General features: G+C 43.9%; 1 protein-coding gene across 18 annotated transcripts in view; it reads left to right on the top strand.

Annotated features, from left to right (window-relative positions):
* The window catches only part of ANKS1B (ankyrin repeat and sterile alpha motif domain containing 1B), a gene marked incomplete at both ends in the record, with an annotated part of 1,184,520 nt that overhangs the window by 1,132,915 nt on the left and 30,828 nt on the right, over positions 1 to 20,777 (top strand). For all 18 annotated transcript variants that reach the window (XM_082634609.1, XM_082634606.1, XM_082634608.1 and 15 more), the window contains 3 exons: positions 10,012 to 10,023; positions 11,118 to 11,204; positions 19,448 to 19,585. In XM_082634609.1, coding sequence (XP_082490735.1) covers positions 10,012 to 10,023; positions 11,118 to 11,204; positions 19,448 to 19,585 — 237 coding nt within the window. The remainder of the gene's footprint in view (positions 1 to 10,011; positions 10,024 to 11,117; positions 11,205 to 19,447; positions 19,586 to 20,777) is intronic.

Raw genomic sequence — 20,777 nt, 5'->3', positions numbered from 1 at the left:
TTTGCCCCAGGGAATATTTATCACTAATATATAGCACTCTCTCACTTCCCTCATTAAATGTACCATAAGGAAACATCTGCTACTGTAAGAGGTAGGCCATTCTATTCAATTAATACTCTGAAATCTGACTTTCCCCTAATCCCATAGTTGACGGTTAGAAATGTTCACAGGTGTCACAGGTGTTTGCGTTCAAGGACATTTCCCTAAAAAAAAAAAAAAAAGAAATATCTGTTCTCAACTATAATAAGGTAGAAATCGGCCTTTCTGATGTAAGAAAGGAAATATTTTAAAATTATGTTTAAGTCAGGAATAAGCAAGTCTTCCAGTGTACTTCAGTTTTGGAACCTCTATTCCCCAAAGGACTTAGACAGTTTCACCATGGTTCAGACTTCTTGTTGAGTCTGTTCCCTTTAACTTTATATGATTTTTAAACTTTTAATCTGGAAGCAATTCTAAAGTTGAATTTTAATATAGATTTCCACATAATCGTCTGTGCCTTGGTTGAAGTGTGAAGACCATCTTTTTTCTGTGCTTGCAAGGAAAGAAATTAATGGCAGAGAATGGATTGGAAAGGTTGACTAAAGGTAGATTTTAGAATCAGGTGGACATGTTAAATTAAGAGGCCTCTCTCCTTAGGAGAGGCTCAAACTGAAGTCCTCATACAAATCCCTTCTCTGAGGAATTGTCATTTTCAGAAATAATTTCAGGGACTACTTCTTAGGAACAAGGCTGAGGAAAAAAACCTAAAAACAACTGTTTTTTAAAAAGTTTCTATTGCCCAAGTTTCAGGGAAGAATCAAGTTTTATCTTTCACTCTCTCAAAAGTACTGCACAAGGCAGATAAATACAGGTCTAAGCCCTTGAACGTGGTGTGTGTGTCTGTGTGTGTGCATTAAGATAGCAACACACACAACGAAACAGCCGCCCTTCTAACCCCTGTCACTGTGCTTTGCTCGTGTGTACTTTTTGCTCCATGAGTATTGTATTTTCCTAGGAGTCTACCCAGTGGAACACCAAACGGTCCCAATCACCTTATCCCCTATCATCTTCATACCCCAGTTCTCTTTACTTTTTATTTTTGTTTTTATTACTCTCGTTACTGGCTTTTCTCCCATGTAACACCCTCACTGCTCCACATCACTGAAAGATGTCATGCGCCTCTTCTGTCTTGAATTTCCACTTGTCTGAAGCTCTCTTTCTAAACATAGTGAGTCAGTTGTTTTTGGTTCAGATATATTGTTCTGCTGAACATTCACTGCTGCAGCCACCATTTCACTGCAGTCCAAGTATGTTCCGCAGAGATTTTTCAGTTACGCTGACAGATCTTGATTTTACTTCTGCCCTCCTTTGCCAGTGGGGTGCTGTGCTTTGAAAAGCTAAGCGAAAGCATTAATCCTCAGAATAACAGTAATAGCCCAAATCTATTGATGTTCACTACATACTAGGCACGGAATTATGTCATCTCACAACAGCTCCACAAAGGAGATGCTATATTAACATACCCATTTTACAGATGAAGTAACTAAGACAAAGGGAGGTTAAAATACCTAGCCACATAGTTTGAAAAGGGTGGAGCTAAGACAGGAATCCAAACATACCCTCCTGTGCTCTTACTATAGTGAGTAGAGGAGGCCCTGGAGGAAGGAGCTTATCATTGGGTCCCCTCATAAATTCAGGATGACACCACACACACATACACACACACACGCTCTGAAGCTGTACTTAAATGTGATAGACTGAAAAAGTCTGTGTGTTTTTGCACATGTTTACAGTTGACTTTTCTAACTTAAAAAATCTTAAATTTTTTAAACTTTACATTTGCTTCTTACAAAAGCAATACACATTCAATATTATTCAACTTTCAAATAGGAATATAGAAAAGAGAAATAAAAACAACTGTAGTTTTACCACCCAGAAGTGGTGAACACCCCTCTGTTAACACCACATTTGTACATAATCCTCCAGACTGATTAGTTATGCATTTATAAGCATCACTTTTCTACAAAAAATGGAAATATTCTGAGCCTGTTTATAATCTATATTTAAATACAATATATTTTGAAACATTTTTATTCCAATAACTATTCATCCCCAATATTATTTGCGCTGGTTGAACAATATTCCAATCCATAACTGAACCAAACATTTAACCAGTTCCCCTTTTTGGTCATTAGGTCATTTTCAATTTTTTCCAATTATAACCAATACTTTGGGTAACATCCCTATACCTCAGTCTTTTGCAGCTGGTCTGATTATGTCTTTAGAATAAGCCACTAAATGTAGAATGACTGGGTCAAAGAGTGTACACATCTTGAAACTCTGGGTAAGTATTGCCAAACTGCCTTACAAAAACATTGTTCCAATTTATACTCCCAGAAGCAGTCCAAGAAGACGCATTGATGTTTGCTTGTCACACCTCTCAGGGGCATAGCTTAATATCTTGGATGTGTTCCTAGTTGAGGGCGAACTGGGGAACTTTTACGAGAAAACCTACATCTCCAGCATGACCTCTGGGCTTATCAGCTCTATCTGGTCAACATCTATTCTAGACATAACTCTAGAATCTGTCTTCAGGACCCAAACTCTTTATTTTATGTGCAGAATGTTTTATACTTTCACAGTCCCCGAGGAACCAAGGGTGAATTAAATAATACTTGTTAATTGCTCTGAAGACCAAGAGCTGCAGCTAACTGCTAACTAAGGATTTTTGGAAATCACTTGTCAAGTGGAGCATAGTGTGTTTTGATAAATTAATGTCTCTCTGAATTAACGTTAAGATGCAGTACAACTGAGTCTGTACGTATAGCAGCAGAGAACAGTTCTGACAGTGACTTTCAATCAAACTGATCAACTGCATCTTTAGAGCAGAAGTTCTCAAAGTGTGGTCCCCAGACTGGCAGCATCAGCAGCATCTGGGAACTTGTTAGAAATGCAGCGTCTTAGGCCCTACCACAGACTTACTGTCTCAGTCTGTTTGGGCTGCTGGAACAAAAGTACCGTATACTGGGAGAAATTTACTTCTCATGGTTCTGGAGGCTGGGAAGTCCAAGATCAAGGCACTGGCAGATTTGGTATCTGGCGAGGGCACTTTTCCTGGTTCATAGATGGCTGTCTTTTCACCATGCCCTCCTGGCAGAGGGGGCAAGTGAGCTCTTTCAGGCCTCTTTTATAAACACATAATCCCATTAATGAGGGCTCCACCCTCATGACCTAAGCACCTCGCAAAGGCCCCACCTCCTAATACCATCACATTGGGCGTTAGGGTTCAACAAATGAACTTTAGGGGGATGCAAACATTCGGTCTGTAGCACTTACTGAATCAGAAACTCCAGGGGTGGCCCCCAACAGTCTGTCATTTACCAAGCACTCCATGTTATTTGAATGCTCTTGAAAGTTTGAGAACCACCGCCTTGGTCCACTGGGCATTCCAGTAAGGCTGCTGTGCAGATAGGCTATCCTGGTAGAACAGTCTGCCACAGTGCCTGGATACCAGCCAGGGCCAGAGGAATAGAGATAGAGGGCATTGCTTTGTGCCATGCAGACCTGGCCAGGGTGTGTGAGTTACTCCACAGTACAATAGCCGAGTCTGATGCCAGAGGAGGAGTTTGAATGGCTGCTGCTTGCCCACTGTCTGTTCTTGTCACATGGCCTTACTTAGGCTCTGTATTCGCCCAGCCTTTGGGTCAGAGTCCTTGTGACCAGAAAAGCCCTTGAGAGGTCATTTACCCTCATTTTCCAGCCAAGTAAGACTTACCCCTAAGTCATTAGGGACACATGAGGGAAACTATTATTAACGACCAGATGGAGAAACTTCCCAGCTGTCGCTGATAATCATCCTGTCCTCGCAAGAAGTCTTTCCTTCTCATCTCACTGCTTGCAGTTTGAGCCAATTTCGTGTTGCCAAAACGAAGTCCTAACCCTTCCCTCCTTGAAGCTGAACTTCACAAGATCTGTGACACGTTTGCCGCCATAGGAACCTCTTGGTGCATCTCTAGTCACATCCATGGTTCTCCTCCAGGTTATTCAAAGGCCTCCATGCCTGGCTCTGAGTACCTCAGCCCTCTGAAACATCTCCTGAGTTCTCCATGTGTCGAGAGGCTGGGACAGTGGTTCTTCTTTATAAAACTGGCTTCTTCCTTATTGCTGTACATTAATTCATTTGCTCATTCCTTTAACAGTCATGGATTTCAGCAGCTTTTAGATCAAACCCTGTGAAATTGATGATATTTAGCCATTTTTGACCCTTAAAAATGACTTCATAGGGTTCACCTGAGACCATGTGCTAGTCATTATAAGCGAGACAAATCGAGAAAGGTGTGGGCTGTCCTCAAGCCCCACCCCAGAGCAGCGGACCCCGAGGAACGGCAGAGGCTCACAGAGCAGGCCGGGGAGCAAAAGGAAAGCCGTCCCGTCAGCTGGGAGGCCAGAAAGTGACTTTGAAACTGAGCTTTCCCCAGAAAGTGACCTTGAAACTGAGCTCCAAAGGGTAAGAGTTCATTTTAAATGGTTGATTTGCGGTCTGTTTTTTCTCTCTTAATAATCCCCGCAACGTAGCTGGTTTTACTGCATACAAAATCACCACAATATTGCTTGTTTGGTGTACTTTTTAAATCATTTGAAAGTCACTTGAGGCTACCAAACATAATTGTTTGATCCTATTTTAATTTACTTGCTGAAACTGAGTATAATAATTAAGTGTTGAAACTAAGGAAAATATTATATGGCAAAATTAATAGTTATGACTCAGCACTGAATATCTAACTAGAAAGCGTTCTCAGGGTAGCTGTGTGTAGGTTAAAATACGCTCTAAGTTGGATGGCAGTAGACCATTGGGAAATCTGTGCCAGTCTGTGCTTAAAATACCCTGGCAGTTACCGGGGTATTGTAAGAATGAAGAGTCAGGGCTTCCCTGGTGGCGCAGTGGTTGGGAGTCCGCCAGCTGATGCAGGGGACACGGGTTTGTGCCCCAGTCTGGGAGGATCCCACATGCCGCGGAGCGGCTGGGCCCGTGAGCCATGGCCACTGAGCCTGCGCGTCTGGAGCCTGTGCTCCTCAATGGGAGAGGCCACAACAGTGAGAGGCCCGCGTACCGCAAAAAAAAAAAAAAAAAATGAAGAGCCAGTGACCTCCTCCCCGTGGACTGCCTCATTCTTTTTCCTCTGTGTGCTGATTACTGGGCACAGTTGATTCCTGTTAGGAGCATAAATGTCACTCTGGACTCAAACCCAACATTACAGCTCACAACTGAAGTGTTTCCAGTCCCAGTTATAAACCTCTTTGCTCTCATTCACACTTGTGAAAGTCCTGCTCTGAGATGCAAAGGTCCCTGCAATCTCACAAGGATATTCTCATACTGTTGATTCTGCATTAGAAAATGAGAAACTATTGATATTTTCAGGGTGTGCTGTAAGGCTAGAACAAAAGCTCAATGGCAAATTCTTACTTGATACAAATATTCCAAGCACTTCATAATTTGTAATTTAAAAGGAAAAGAAAAAAGATGGTGAATTTTTGGATTCACCAAGGTTAATTCATTCCTTGGTGAATCCAAAAATCCCTCTTGAAAAAAAAAAAATGCTCTGAAAGTGTTCAGTTACTTTTCCTGTTAAGAACAATATTTCAGGTGTCCACCTCCAGATAGAAAATTATGATCCCTGTTCTGTGTGATGCTTAAAAACAATATAAATCCAAGTGCTAAATAAAGGACTGGCTTTAAATTGAAGATTCAAAAGTTGCATTTTATTTTAGGTTTCAGAAATGTAACATCTCTATATAACTAAATACTCTTTCTCTTAGAATAATAAAAGGATGATCATCTTAATTAAGGAAATTGTGAAGAAAATACAATGGAATATCACTATATTCTTTCAGCTTTCAGTGGGAGAACAAGCTGCTGCAAAGGTTAAGTTAATTTAGGGCATTACTCGTGAGTATGTAGCTGATTAGGTATGCAGAGGTCCTCATTACAAATTAGTCTCTCCTGTGAAGCTGGCGCTGGAGGGAGGGGATTTGAGGACTCTGGGAAACCTCAGAAATTCCACAGAGTGGGGCATAGTAAAAAGCAATTAGAAACAAAAGGGAACCACAAAAGAAAGTTTGCCCTAAGCATTTTACTGAGGAAACGGGCCTGAAGAAGAGAATTCTGTTTATACAAATAAATAAAGGTTCAATGTTTAACATACACATATGGGAGTATTCACCATCCAGAAACACAGCAAAGCATGAAGATAGGTCATAGAAACCAAGCTGCCTGAGAGCAGATGCTTGGTAACCTGAGCAGTGGTGTCCAGACTAGGTGCCTTCCCCATCCCCCCCTCCCCGCAGTACCCGGGCCTCTCACTGTTGTGGCCTCTCCCGTTGCGGAGCACAGGCTCCGGACGCGCAGGCTCAGCAGCCATGGCTCACAGGCCCAGCCGCTCCACGGCATGCGGGATCCTCCCAGACCGGGGCACGAACCTGTGTCCCCTGCATTGGCAGGCGGACTCTCAACCACTGCGCCACCAGGGAAGCCCCAGACTAGGTGCCTTTGTCCCTGGGCAGGAGAAGAAGGTGATTACAACACTGAAGAGAAGCTGGGGAGGGTGGGACTTCAGCTGCCTGGGATCAGCCTGAAGCTCCAAGCTCACATTTTGATATCTGAAAAGCCTTCCTAAAATGCAGTGCTTATTGGATTTCTTGCCTCCCTGGTTAGCCAGTGAAGACTCAGTATATTTACCTTCTTTCTGTGCGCTTTCATCTTTCATTAAAATTATGTGTGAATAGACCTCTCTAAAGCTCTGTAAAGTACACCATCAGAAAATCCTCTAGATTCTAGAGTCCAGAAAGAGGTTGGATCCCTATCTCTTATAGAAATATAATCACCTTAACAGAGGTGCATTACCCTGAAGACCTCCCACAGCCCCTTTGAACTCTGTGGCTGGCCAGATCCATCATCTTCTTATCTTGACTCAGTGGAAAAAGAAGTACAGTTTGGGCCGCAGGTTGGAACCTGTGGCCGCCCCCAATACCGCCATTCCTAGAGGCCTGTGCACAGCCTGCATCGTTGGGACCCCAGTGCGGCCTCCAGTTAGGAAAGCAGGGATTCTTGCCACCCACGAAAGAAAGAAATGACCATCCTTTATCTTTTCTTCTTTGTTCAGCTTGGCTGGACATATGATGTGAAATCTTTGTGTCAGGACAGACATCACCGCTGATGCCCTCATTTCAGCTGAAGAGCCTGTGTCCTGACCTGCCTGTCTTTCGAGCTCTCTGGCCCCCCTCTTGGCAGTCATTGCACCGTGTTCTTTTCTGTGTCCGCTGTCACCATTGTCCTGAAGCTGCTCTTGATAAAATCAGCAACAAATTGTTCTACTTGCCCAAACCAGGGGTTTCACCCAGGAAACCCAGTAAAAGTAGCAGCCACTCCTATGTGTGCCAGCTGCTGTGCTAGGCACAGATTTTTAGGCCTTTTTAGTCCTCCTGGCATCAGGCACTGCTCCCACCTTCTAAGGAATCTTCTTCTTGACTTGTGATACTGCTGTCAGGTTTCAGGTTCCTTCATTGACTCTTCTTACCCATTTCTTAAGTATTAACCATCCCCTGAGGGGTGATTCTTAGACCTCCTCTAGTTCACTCTTTTTTTTTTTCTTCGGGCCTCTCACTGCTGTGGCCTCTCCCGTCGCGGAGCACAGGCTCCGGACGCACAGGCCCAGCGGCCATGGCCCAAGGGCCCAGCCGCTCTGCGGCGTGTGGGATCCTCCCAGACCGGGGCACGAACCCGCGTCCCCTGCATCGGCAGGCGGACTCTCAACTACCGCGCCACCAGGGAAGCCCTAGTTCACTCTTGGAGCCACTTTATCTGCTCCCGTATCCTCAGCCACCCCCTCAATGTGGTTGGATTTCCAGATCTGATTCTTATTTCCAGTTTCCTACTGGACATCCCCACCTGATTATCAAACTGATAATCACATTCAAGAGGGTTTCGTGCAAAAGCACATTCCCCTCCCGTGTTCCTTATCTCGGCTGATGGCCTCTTTGTCCGCGGCATCCTCCCGCTCACCCATCTTCTGTCCGGATCAGTCAGCAGATCCTCTTGATTCTTCCTTATCAGAATGGCGGCTCCCCTTCCATTCTTCAGAGCATTACTTCAACTCAGGTGCTTAGGTTCTCCCAATTGAATTTACACCACAGCCTCCTGCCTCCCTGCATTCAGCCTCTAGCTGTTCCAGTCCATCCAACCACCAGAACTATCTTTCTGCAGCAGAGATCTGATCCCTACTTAAAAGCTTCCAGTGGATCCCGGCTTGGTGGAGTAAGTCACAGTCTTCCAAACCTATTGTACCAGCCTCATCTCCCACCAATTACCCAAACCCACTATATTATTTCTAGTTTCCAGATGTTTATATGTGTGTGTGTTGATTCTGTGGCTAAAACAGCCTCTGTGTCCTCTTCTGCCACATGGAAAATTCCTATCCAACCTTTAAGAGCCAGGTCAGTCACCCCTAGCAGGCAACCGGTGTTGGTTGAATGAATGGATGAGGACTTGCCCACTCCCTCATGCAGAGTGAGGCTCTCCCTGCTCAGCACTCTGGAAGCATTCCGTTCATATCTCTGTCCCATGTGTCAACATTTGCAATGTAGCTGCTCTCTGTATCAGACCAAGCCAGGAATGGTGATGTGTGCTTCATGTGCCCCGTCCTCTCCTTCTCCCGTGGCAGACGTCATTCCCAACCCTCTTTATGATGGAGCCCAGACACAGGCTCAGAATCCTTCTCAACACAGCACTAGACAACCACTTTCAGCAGACCGGAGTCTGCACAAAAATCAGGTCTGTGTGACATCCCCCGAAGAAGACTCTGCATTTTTCCAGCACATGGGCCACCTACCTAGTATAACCACTCAATTGCTCAATGAATGAGAAATGGGTTTTTCTCTTTTCTTCAGGGGTTTTTTCTTGATACTACATGAAATGTTGGTATTTTAAACTTAGGTTAGGTGTATATTATTTCATGTTACAGATAGATCTGTCCACGAGAATATTCATAGCAAGAGATGAGCGAGGTGATTTGTTGAAACCCATTGTTACTCTCTGCAAAGAATTCTTCACACACACACACACACACACACACACACACACACACTCCACCAAACCACTGCCTGTTCCTGCCCCCTCTCTACAGATTCAGCCCACGGCCTTGCCTTACAATCAGCACACTGCATGTTATTTCCTCTAGCCTTGCCTTCACTTTATCTTGCACATTGTTTAGAGCTGGTTGGATAAAGCATTAAAAAAGATAAAAGTATCTATCCTTACATTCCAATTTCATAATATCTCTTTTTGGCAATCACAAAAGAAAACTGGTGAGTCTGGGTAATTTTAAAACTAGTTAAAAAGCACTTCGAGGGAGCTGCTTTTTTCTATACTGTATGAAGCAGTTAATATTTAATAGTAATACTCTCAGTAATCCATTTTCTTTATCTTTGACGCGGATATAGTAGCTATCAAAGAGATGTGTCAAAAACAACCAGGAAAATGTGAAGCACCTTTTCCGTGGCTCAAGTGAAAGATGAAATATAATTATCATTACTGAGTTCAATGAGTTCATTCACACTATCCAACCTTCTTTCATTCTGGTCACATTTTCAGAGTTTAAAAATGGAAAATGGGTAATATAAATGAAGAAATCAAGGAAGTTCATATTTTTCTCGGTTTCCTTAATATACATAAGACAGCTGGTTGTGGAACACTCAAAGCAGAAGGCTCTTGCATGTCAGTCATAATAAGACTGTGCAATGCAATAAACAGAACGATGAGAAAACAGTAAAAGCAGAGGAGAGACAGGGTCTGGAAAAGCCTGCAGTAATCTCTAAAATAACAGTTTCACTGCGTCAACATATATCTGTAGAGCCTATTCTCTTTACTGTTTAATGAGTCTGTGCTGTCTGTGAATTACTGAAATGGTTTCCTCTCACCTTTTTATGTATTTTCTCTCCTATTATGTTCTCACCTGTCTTGTCTGGAAAATCCATCAGGCTAACTGTCAGGTAGGTTCTTCTTGATGTTTAATGTGATTATTAGGAGTATCCACAGCAGGAAATGAAGTAAACAGACTGTGAGTGACCTGTGATGAATGATGAAACTAACCAGAAAAGGCAGATGCTAAATTTTGCAGGTGCATAAAACTGTAGAAGCTGCAAACTGTAAGCACATTCAGCCATTGTGAACATCTATTGTAAGAACTTAGCCTAAGGGATTACAGCAGCTCTGAATGATAAAGTAGGTTGCCTGCACTGTCCGGTTTTGCTGTGGCTGAAAGTACAGCCTGCCCCCAGAGGGCTCAGTTGTCATGGAGTGGTATGATATCCTATGTGGCCATGACCAATTCTGCTGTAAACTATCAGCTTTTATAGATTTGGCCAGGTCCAAGAAAAATTCACAATGATGTTTTTTTTTTAAAGATCTTTTTGATGTGGACCATTTTTAAAGTCTTTATTGAATTTGCTACAATATTGCTTCTGTTTTTATGTTTTGGTTTTTGGGCTGCGAGGCATGTGGGATCTTAGCTCCCTGACCAGGGATCAAACCCACACCCCATGCACTGGAAGGCAAAGTCTTAACCCCTGGACCACCAGGGTAGTCCCCACAATGATGTATTTTAAATCCCTATTTTAAGTATGTATTCAGGCATGCCTTGTGCCTTGAAGAAAGAGAGAAACTAGGAAGAAATGGGGAGAGGTGGCATGTATTTTGTTAATGCCAAACTCATCCTTAGAGTTCAATCTGACATGGCTTAACTCTAGTCAAAAGAATAGCTGTTTGAAATTGCATAGGGGACAGGGCTGTTCATTTCTCCCCTTGGGGTCAGGGAAAGGGCGTATTCCTTCACCCACATGAAGCAGGGGAACAAGCTCTTTTTAAATCCTCAAGTGCAAAGCAGATACTTTATAAACCCAAATCATAGCTAAGCCCAGGAGAAGAGAGACATACATGTAAATTAGAGTGTGTTTGGTGTGTGTTTGTGTGTGTGTGTGTATTGTTTTTAACTTGAGCTCATTTTTATCTTTCAAGAGAAAAAATTATGTGCTACAGTTGCCCTGGAACGCAGACTGCTCTAATAGCTTTCTAATTTTAATTTCAGAAGTCTACAGAGCAAATGAAGAAGGTCCCTACTATTATTCTTTCAGTCTCTTATAAAGGAGTCAAATTTATCGATGCAACAAATAAGGTGGGTACCGCACCTCTCTTTGGTTTAGACACCAGATACAGTCCTGAGTAAATGATCTAAAATCCTTTGCTTCCCATCATACCCAACATCCCCCATTTTAATCACTCCTCACCCCTGACTTTCGTGATCCCTAAAACAACTGTGTACACACACACACACACACGGGCACATTGCATTTGGGGGCATGATCTAGGATCCCTACACATATTTTGCTTTCACTTTCCCGTGGTACCTTCCTTAGTAGACTGTGGCCACTCAGTATCTGGCATGTCCCTTTGGATCCAGAGAACATTACAACAGAAAAAAAATCATGTCTAGTGTGAAAATGTACCAGTGTCATCATTCCTCCACCAGAGGAAGTGTCTGTTACCAGGTGAAGGGCTAGAACATTTGTCTTTTCATTTCTCCAGCGATAGGCCTGTCCTTTCTTTTGATGTATGTAATGAATACCTGACACAGGGAACCCGTGCTCTGGCGTTTACATCATATAATTGCATTTCATTCTCAACTATTGAGATGGAAGCGAGGGTTCCAACTGTATTGTTTTCTTAAGAGACACAATCAGAAAAGAAGCTCAGGCCGTGCTGTGACTCTGCGGTGACTTTGTGCTCACAGTGGGAACAGCTTGTGGGCCCTAAGGTCGAGTGTAGACATCCGGGTTGCATTTTACTTAAAAAGTGTCCTTTCTTGGCAAAGATGACAGAGTGCAGGTGCTAGACTAGAAAACTTGGGTATGACCACTCTCACCCTCCATAAATTCAAACCTGACTTGCTCCTTCTCCAAAACCCCCAGATGTCCTGCATTTTAGTTTTACATCCTTCCAACCAATAAAGTGTAGAAATAGGGGAAATGAGGTGATGCCCACTGGTAAACACCATTTGTTTTCTGGACTGCCCACCTAGTCCTCCCAGCTGGACCCACTCCACTCTGGAGAAAGGAAACAAAAGTCACGAAACAGGTGAATTTAAACAATGGAAATTTAGGACCACAGCAACTGGATTTAGATCCAGGGAAACGTCCCGTGGGCAGTGACTCTTGACCATCTATAATAAACCAGAGCATCTGAATCGACCGATTCAAAGCCTTCCCAATTTGTTTTCTGTAATGAAGAACATTGCTATGTCAGCAGTCAGAAGCCCAAGCTCCCAAGTCTACTTAGAACAACCTCCCAGGTTTAGACGCAGTTCTGAAACTCAAGCCGAAAGCTGATAACTCAGCCTGATCATGCTAGTCGATGATACCCAAAGCACACTCAGAGTCAGATGCCTTACGTGGAATGATGCTTCAACCCGGCAATATGTCATTGACAGTTACTGCTGTCAGATTACAGTTATGGAAACTCTGATCAGAAAAATCCCAGTTGATTTGCTTTTTTATTTCTTGGAAGCAACTTTAGGTGCTGGTGCACAAACTTCCTTTAGCCCTAGATTATAGTCAGTTGGCTTTAAAAGTTTCAAAGCTTTATGGAACTCTGACTGAAGATAGCATTGCTATCACTGTTATCTAAATTTCAAGAAAGGCTTTGGCATTTGGATTTTTTTTTTACCTAACCTGGAGCAATTGTCTCTACCCCATTTGCACTTGAAAAACATGAATGGTAATATGTTATCAGCTTATGAGTCTGACAGTCTCTTAGATTAACAACCTTAGCAGGCTTGGATTCTGACAGTTTCTGAACAAGTGGTATTTGCCCTGAGAAGTTTCCAGAGTCTTAAGGCTGTCATCCCATGAAGGTGGTGGTATGACTGGGTGCGTCTGTATTAATTGCACCCTCTCTAACCCACTCTCCACCATCAGAGGAAGGAGAGAGCACTATCGGCTCTGTGGCATTTTGCTTACAGACACATCAAGGGCTGTAGATCTTGATCTCCCAGACTTTGAGGAAATGCTTCTGCTTCAGTCGCCAGTACTTAGATGAGTTATTCATAGATCTCTGCTCACTAATGACTACTCTGGAAATCTAAGCACTGAAAGATATGCAAAAGATAATTGTGTGAATAAAGACACTAAATAAAGAAAGCCCACATTTCTTTCAAGTCCTTACAGTGTGGTCCTCAGCCTGTTTTCAAAATCCAGAGCAAAGGCAAAGTGCATATGTTGGTAGCAGGTGGAGCCACCCTCTCTATGACTATATGACAACGTGTGCCTGGCTTTTTCAGGAATTTGGGGACATCGACTTCAACACTGGGGCTGAACAGGGTCCCCATCCCAGTGTCCTGTGACGTAGTGACCTACCCCAGTCTAATGGTGGATAGGGAGAGGGTGGGTGACTCGGGGCCGTGGTCTAGGACTTAGTGTGTGAGAAGCCAAAGCAGAGAGCTTGTATTAGAAGGTGGAAGAAAGAAACGGTGTAGGGCTGTGTTGGTAGAGTTTGGGGAAGGCTGAGAAACACCGCCAGCCAGGGCTGAAGGCCTGGTTTCAGGGGGCGCAGGGGAGCCAGTGTTGAAGGGTCGTCCTCAGGTTGTGGTATGAAAGGAACTGTGCGTATCCAGCAGTGTCTGCAGAGGCATCATGCGTGCCACTTGGTCCTGTACGAAGACCAGCCTCTAATTAATACCCACAGCAGGAAAGGAGCAGATTGATAAACTCCAGGTCCTGCTTTTGGTTTGTACCAGAGATTCCTCCCCTGGGAAGCATCTGGGGGGAACCACTTTGATTTGAAGTGAAGGACTTTTGACGCATAGACATCTGTGAAGACCTCACAATTTGTGGTGCTTGTGAGCACTAAGCCTGTAGTAAGACACAACCAGAAGTCACAGCTTATTGTTCATGTTTGATGTTGTTTTTTCCAAATGCTCATCATTTTTTAAAATTAATCTATATTTATTTATTTAGTTATTGGCTGTGTTGGGTCTTCGTTGCTGCACATGGGCTTTCTCTAGCTGTGGCGAGCGGGGGCTACTCTTTCTTGCGGTGCATGGACTTCTCATTGCAGTGGCTTCTTTTGTTGCAGAGCACGGGCTCTAGGCACACAGGCTTCAGTAGTTGTGGCACTTGGGCTCAGTAGTTGTGGCTCGCAAGCTCTAGAGCGCAAGCTCAGTAGTTGTGGCGCATGGGCTTAGTTGCTCTGTATTATGTGGGATCTTCCCGGACCAGGGCTCGAACCCATGTCCCCTGCATTGGCAGGCGGATTCTTAACCACTGCACCACCAGGGAAGTCCCCTGTACTTTATTGTTAAACGGTCCTCTCCTAACCACCACATCTCTGTAACCCTACCCTGGTCAGATGGAGGGGGTGTGTTCAGCCTGCACTGGACGCGTAGAGTAATCGAAGGCCTCAGACCTTCACTAAGTGACTGCCCTGCAGTCACACAGCTAGCTGGTCCTGGAGAAGGACTAAAACTTAACTTTCCCGCTCCCTCACCTAACGCTTTTTCACTTTCACTCCGTGCTACCTTCCACCAGTTCGTTTGATGTGCAGTGGATACTTAATTAGGTGTTAATGACTCTTCCATTCCTTCTAGCCCCCATTAGACTGTGTGAAAGATGAACCCTCCAGCAAAGCACTTCTTTCCTTTTACTCTAATATAAAGTACCAGCTTTGGCTGAGTTCATGGGGAAGGGTTAGGTGCCTAGTTGTAAACTTGTAAACCTGTTACCTAGCAACTTGGGAAATGAATTGAGTCACTAAACCTGATAAGAAGGAAGAAGTGGAAAATGATCTTGAATTAAAAATGGAACTTGGATTAGATTTATACTAAAATGTTATAGGTAAATCACACCAGCTTTCTGTAGATCCATAGCCCAGAGGTACTCTAGCATGGCATTTTGCCACGAGGGCTACAACTGCTTAGTTCCAGACCCATCTTCAGATCAGCAGGGTCTTCCAAGAGGTGACACCATCCCCACATCCAGTGCTTGGCTGAGGGTGGGTTGCATTTTGCCTTCCTGCTGTGACCCCCTCCTCAGTCTTCTCATCCGGCTAAATTAGGAACAATGCAGTGCCTGGGTTGGTTTGTTAGTTTGTTTTTAATTTATTTATTTTATTTGTTTTTGGCTGCCTTGGGTCTTTGTTGTGCGTGGGCTTTCTCTAGTTGCGGCGAGCGGGGGCTACTCTTTGTTGCGGTGCGCGGGCTTCTCATTGCAGTGGCTCCTCTTGTTGCGGAGCATGGGCTCTAGGCACTCGGGCTTCAGCAGTTGTGGCTCGTGGGCTCTAGAGCGCAGGCTCAGTAGTTGTGGCGCACAGGCTCAGTTGCTCCACAGCGTGTGGAGTCTTCCCAGACCAGGGCTTGAACCCATGTCCCCTGCATTGGCAGGTGGATTCTTAACCACTGGGCCACCAGGGAAGCCCAGTTTGTTTGTTTTGAATGTCAGCTTCAAACAGGGCTTATGCTATTTTTTTTAGGCACAGATTAACTTGGAACTTTTGCCTAAACAAGTGCCAGTTGTTTTTTATAGCACACGTTTCTAAAAAGCTCGAGTCAGATTAAGAGTGTGTGCTGTCCTCATCTGCACCACCCTCTCTGCAGGTCTCCTTCAGGTAGCCCTCGACCAGGGCGGCTGCCTCTATGTGGGGGGCGCTCTCTGGAGGGGTGCCACATTGTCTCCCTCAGAAAAGGCCTGGCCTGCGGAGGAGACTCAGAGGAGGGCCCTACCTGTCATAGTCAGGAGTGAGGGAAGCAGGGAGAGGCCAGTTTCTAGGCCCATCACTTCGTTATCACACCCCCTTCTGAGACCGTCTCTGTTAATTGGCTGAACCAAACAAGTCTCTTCTACACCCACCAGCCAGATACCTCTTCAGCTATTTCTCTACATGATGAAAGGCAACAGACAAGAAAAAGAATCACTCCCTGTTGAAGGGTACTGAGCTGCCAATTTTTCTAGCCAAAGAAGCGGCAGGGTGACCCCAGTCCTGGCTTGAGCCTTTTAAAAGCCCCAGTCTCCTTAGAACATGCTTAGATATGGAGGCTCAGCTGCATAAAGGCGTCCACTGTAAACTGAGGAACATCACCTGTACCTCATGATGATGTCAGCTTTTAATGTATGGAGGAGCCACTAATGACAGGGTGGAAAGAATGTATCCTTCCTTGACTTCTCCAAGGAGGAAACAACTGTGCAGTCTCCATTTCATCTCCAGCTGTAGTATCCTTAGTCTTGGAGTCATCATACACATAGAGAACTAGCCTCGCTGTTCTGCAGAGGTGGGCAGTGCAGACTGATGGCAGTGTCTCCGTGTCACCTAATGCACATTTGTGTGCCCGACGCACAGTGAGGCTAAGCAAACCGAACGTCAGAGTTTGGAGCAGAGAAAAGTTTATTGCAGGGCCAAGCAAGGAGAACGGGTGGCTCATGCCCCCAAAATCCCCAAACTCCTCAAAAGGTTTCAGCAAAACATTTTTAAAGGCCAGGTGAGGGAGGGGCGTCCCAGGGTATGTGATCAGCTCGTGCACAGTTTTCTGATTGGTTGATGATGATCAATCCTTAGGCTCTGGAAGGTCTGGGGGCTACATGCTCATGATCATTGGTAGTTAATTTTTTCCTTTTGGTGGTGGTTTTGAGCCTCTGAAAAACTCAGGGAATATGCATGAGATACTATTATCTGGGTACTTCTGAGAGGAGGTACAACAGAGGACATGAGGGAGGGGTATGTCCTGAGAAGGCCCCTGCTCAGTTACATCAGTAGTGAGATCCAGGTCCTCACCACATTCTAGCACCACGGATATATTAGGAAGTTCTGTTCAAAATACCTCCCTACACAGTCCATTGCTATGAATTCATTTAAAAGCAAATTTTTTAAGTGCCAATTAGGATGACTGAGTGCCAATAACATGAGTTATTCTTAACTGATTGTAGAATGTCTGTATTAGCTTGCCTTTCCTCTAGTTTAGACTATGGGAACAGAGGAATAAAAGTTTCAACAGTGGGAGAGGAGGCTGATTTGGGGACATGGAGCAACACAGAGGAGGGCAGGCCTCAGAGTTTAAAAGACAGCCCTGGGCTCCTGGAGATTAGAGAAGAGGGGGCCAGTTTCCAGAAAATTGGGAGGGAGGATCCAGAAAGAGGAGAAATGTCTTAGTGCTATAGTAAATTACCATAGACTGGGTTGCTTAAACCATGAATATTTATTTCTCACAGTTTTGGAGGCTGGAAAGTCCAAGATGAAGTCACCAGCAGATTCAGTGTCTGATGGGAGCCCCCATTCCCTGCTTCATAAGTGGCCATCTTTCTGCTGTGTTCTCACACAGCAGAGAGAGCCAGCTAGCTCTCTTGCCTTGTCTTGTAAAGGCACGAATAGCATTCACGAGAGCTCCACCCTCATGACCTAATCACATCCTAAAGGCCCACCTCCAAGCACCATCACACTAGGGGGCTAGAATTTCAAGATACAAACTTGGGGAGGATGCAGACATGCAGTGCATAATTAAGAGAGATCTCCAAAGATGCACTTTACCTACTTTACAATTTTTCCCTGGGCCACAGTGCTGTCACACACTATTGAAAATTGTCAGGAGTGACATCTTGTGAATTGGCAAGATTCAGGGAATTCAGTGCAATAAAAATCACAGGGCACTTTTCACTGTTAACACTTTCCCGAGAAGTTGATCAACCTTATGCTAGTAAAAAAAAAAAAAAAGTCTCAAGAACACAAAATGCCAATTTAGTTAAAAGTTGGAGCCAATGCTCTATTTTCAGTAATAGTGGATCCTGGACAGGTGAGACCAAATCCACAGGCTTCCCGAAGTAATCGCAGCCCCCAATTAAAATGATGGTGGAGGCTCTCAGCACCTGCTAACATCGTGCCTATAAAGACCATGCAGATCTCATTAATTTTAAATTTAAGACTCACCGAGTTCCTAATTTAGTTTTCTCCTTGAAGATGCCAGAAGAGGATCAGCACCTTCTATTTTGAAACTCTATCTTGCGATAGGATGTTACTTGTTTATGGGATTCTGATTTCAATTTGAGTTATTTTTGACAGCGCTGCATGTAGCGTCAACATACAGGGTCACTGTGAAGAACGTCTTAATTTAATTTTCTTTTATGTGTTAATTCTGTAATTGCTTACCAACCACGTAGCTCAGTAGAGTGAGGGGCGTGAAGTACTTGCTGGGGGCGCTGGCAGGGAAGGGCATTTTGTAAGCATTTTTAGACATTGATGGCTATACACGGAGCATTATATTCGCTCAGGTTATTTAAGACTGTGCAGTTACAAAGTAATTAGGGTAACTAAAGCATTGAGGGTTTTAGATCTATGACAACTGCAAAAACATAAATGGGATATTGTGAGGTTAAGAAATGTTTTCATGATTATGTGAAATCTTTTGCTTCTGAAATACATCAGTGTATCAAAAGAAGTTTCTGGCTGGGTTTGCAACCCAGATGATGCTCCTTGGTTATTTTGTGCTTCGGGATAATGGTACTTAAACCTTTCCTCAGTTACCTCCCACCGATTATTCTTAGAGGTAGGTTGGGATGAGGGGGCTGGCAGGGAGATGGCATGAAAAAGTGCTAGCCGAGAGAAAAGATGAAATTATGTTAAACCAGTGAGAGAGAGGTGGGGCTGAGAGGTATTGCAACATAATTTCAGGCGCAGTTCCACTACCGGCCCTGCATAACTTACACTCTCTGAGTACTGGTTTCACCACCTGTGAGCCGATGACGAGGATAACCACAGCACCACTCATAATTGTACACAGCGGGTATAGTGAGCAAAGCGTTGTCATCCACGGGGCGCTGCATCTAGCATGCAGCGTGGTGTTTCCCTCATCCCACCCTTACACCTTAGTCTCCACGGAGTCTTCATGAGAGAGCGCCTTGATGTGCCCTCGCCTACCTGCCTTGGCTCTGGGGAGCTAGGGGCCAGGCACAAGACAACAGGTAAAAGATGGTGAGGGGTCAGCCTCCCGGCAGGCAGAACAACATGGCAGGTGATCCTTTCCAGACAGAGTTAGCAGGAGGCAGCGCTGACTCTACATGGAAAATGGAAACAGTAAAATGCTTAGTAGTTACTATTTTTTTCTTAAAAAGTGTCTGCCACCCAGGCGGCTTCTGCACACAGCACCATGTGAGAACTGCTGCTCCAGGACAGGACTATTTTAGTTTGTTTTTAATTAAACGAAAGCATTCCTTCCAGACCTGGTGTACCTTTGCCCACGGATAGTGTGTTGAATCACTTTGAATGTTGCTGCTCTAGAACATTCTAGGACGAGGGAAAGCAACTGCTTCCCAGATCATTTGCCTTGGTTCTAAAATATGCTGGTTTGCAGAGGAAAACAATGGTCATTTGTGTCATTTCTTCCAGAACATAATTGCCGAACATGAAATTCGTAATATCTCCTGTGCTGCCCAGGACCCAGAAGACCTCTCAACATTCGCTTATATCACAAAAGATTTGAAGTCCAATCACCACTACTGTCACGTGTTTACTGCCTTCGATGTGGTGAGTGACTACCCTCTTTGGACAAACTCAATATTTCCCTGAATACACCTGGACTTTATTGAAAGCCCAGCTTGCGATTTAGATGCTTGGCTTATTTACCAAGTTTTAAGGTATACCTGGTGTAAGGTATTTTGCAGACTCAGCTTTTCTGAGTTTTTTCTATATTTTCATTCATTCATTAAATTTAGAACTCCATTTCTATCCAGTATCTGAACCGTCATTGCTCAGTTACTAACCTCACTTTTCATATCAGACGAGTTCCTTTCTTTCTCTGGTACCAAAACATAGTAAATGTCTTCCACAGCCTGTCTGTTCCTTTGCTATGTCTGTTGGTTTCTTTGGTAGCCATTTCTAACTAGTAGGGCGTGATAATCTAGGTTTGTTTAGAGGAAAAATAAATTCAGTGCCTCATACAATATTTGTGGTTTTCTATATTGAATAGTAGTTAAATTAGACATTTGTAAATAATAATTGGGGACAGCAAGGTTTGGTCCATTTGAATATGGCCCGTATTCAGAAGTTAGTCTTGTAATGACGTCCTTATGGTATTAGACTACCTATAGTCCTATTTGTCATTAAGTCTAAAAACTAGCCCATATATTACAAGCTTGGAAAATGGAAGCAATTCTAGAAAATAACAAGTATTCCTTCTTCTACCTTCAAGATGGTACAAAGTGCTCGAGGATAACTATTGTAGTACATTGGGCATTCTAAATTTGAAACAGACAGAACAGAGACAGCTACAACCATGAAATAATTTGTAATCAGAATTCTAAAATGTCACTTTAATTTGACAATTCTGCTCTGCTCAAGTTTTGAAATACACATGTTTAAAGCATTACACAGAAATTGCAGTATAATATATGCTTGAGAGGCCAGCCCACAGTTCAGTGTCATGGGTAAGACTGCTTGAAGCAATCATTTTTAGTTCTGACAAACTCCCATGGACCAAGGACCACAGTAACCCAGAATTTACCCCATCCTAAGGGATGTTAGGCTCATGCCCAGAACGTTGTATCGGGCTGCATGTGGCCCATCCCTTTCAAGTTTGGAAGATTGAAAACAGGAAAGAATGCTATGTGCCTGTAATTTTTTTTCTATGTTAAGAGGCATGAGGAGAATAGTATACAGGTGGTCTGTGTTAACAGTAAGGACTGCAAAGCCAAGCCCTCAAAGGCTGATCTAGATACCT

Source organism: Mesoplodon mirus (assembly GCF_964341445.2).
Source record: "Mesoplodon mirus genome assembly, chromosome: 11".
Taxonomy (NCBI): Eukaryota; Metazoa; Chordata; class Mammalia; order Artiodactyla; family Ziphiidae; genus Mesoplodon; species Mesoplodon mirus.
The sequence above is the reverse complement of the archived record's forward strand: the minus strand, read 5'-3'. Positions and strand labels throughout refer to the sequence as shown.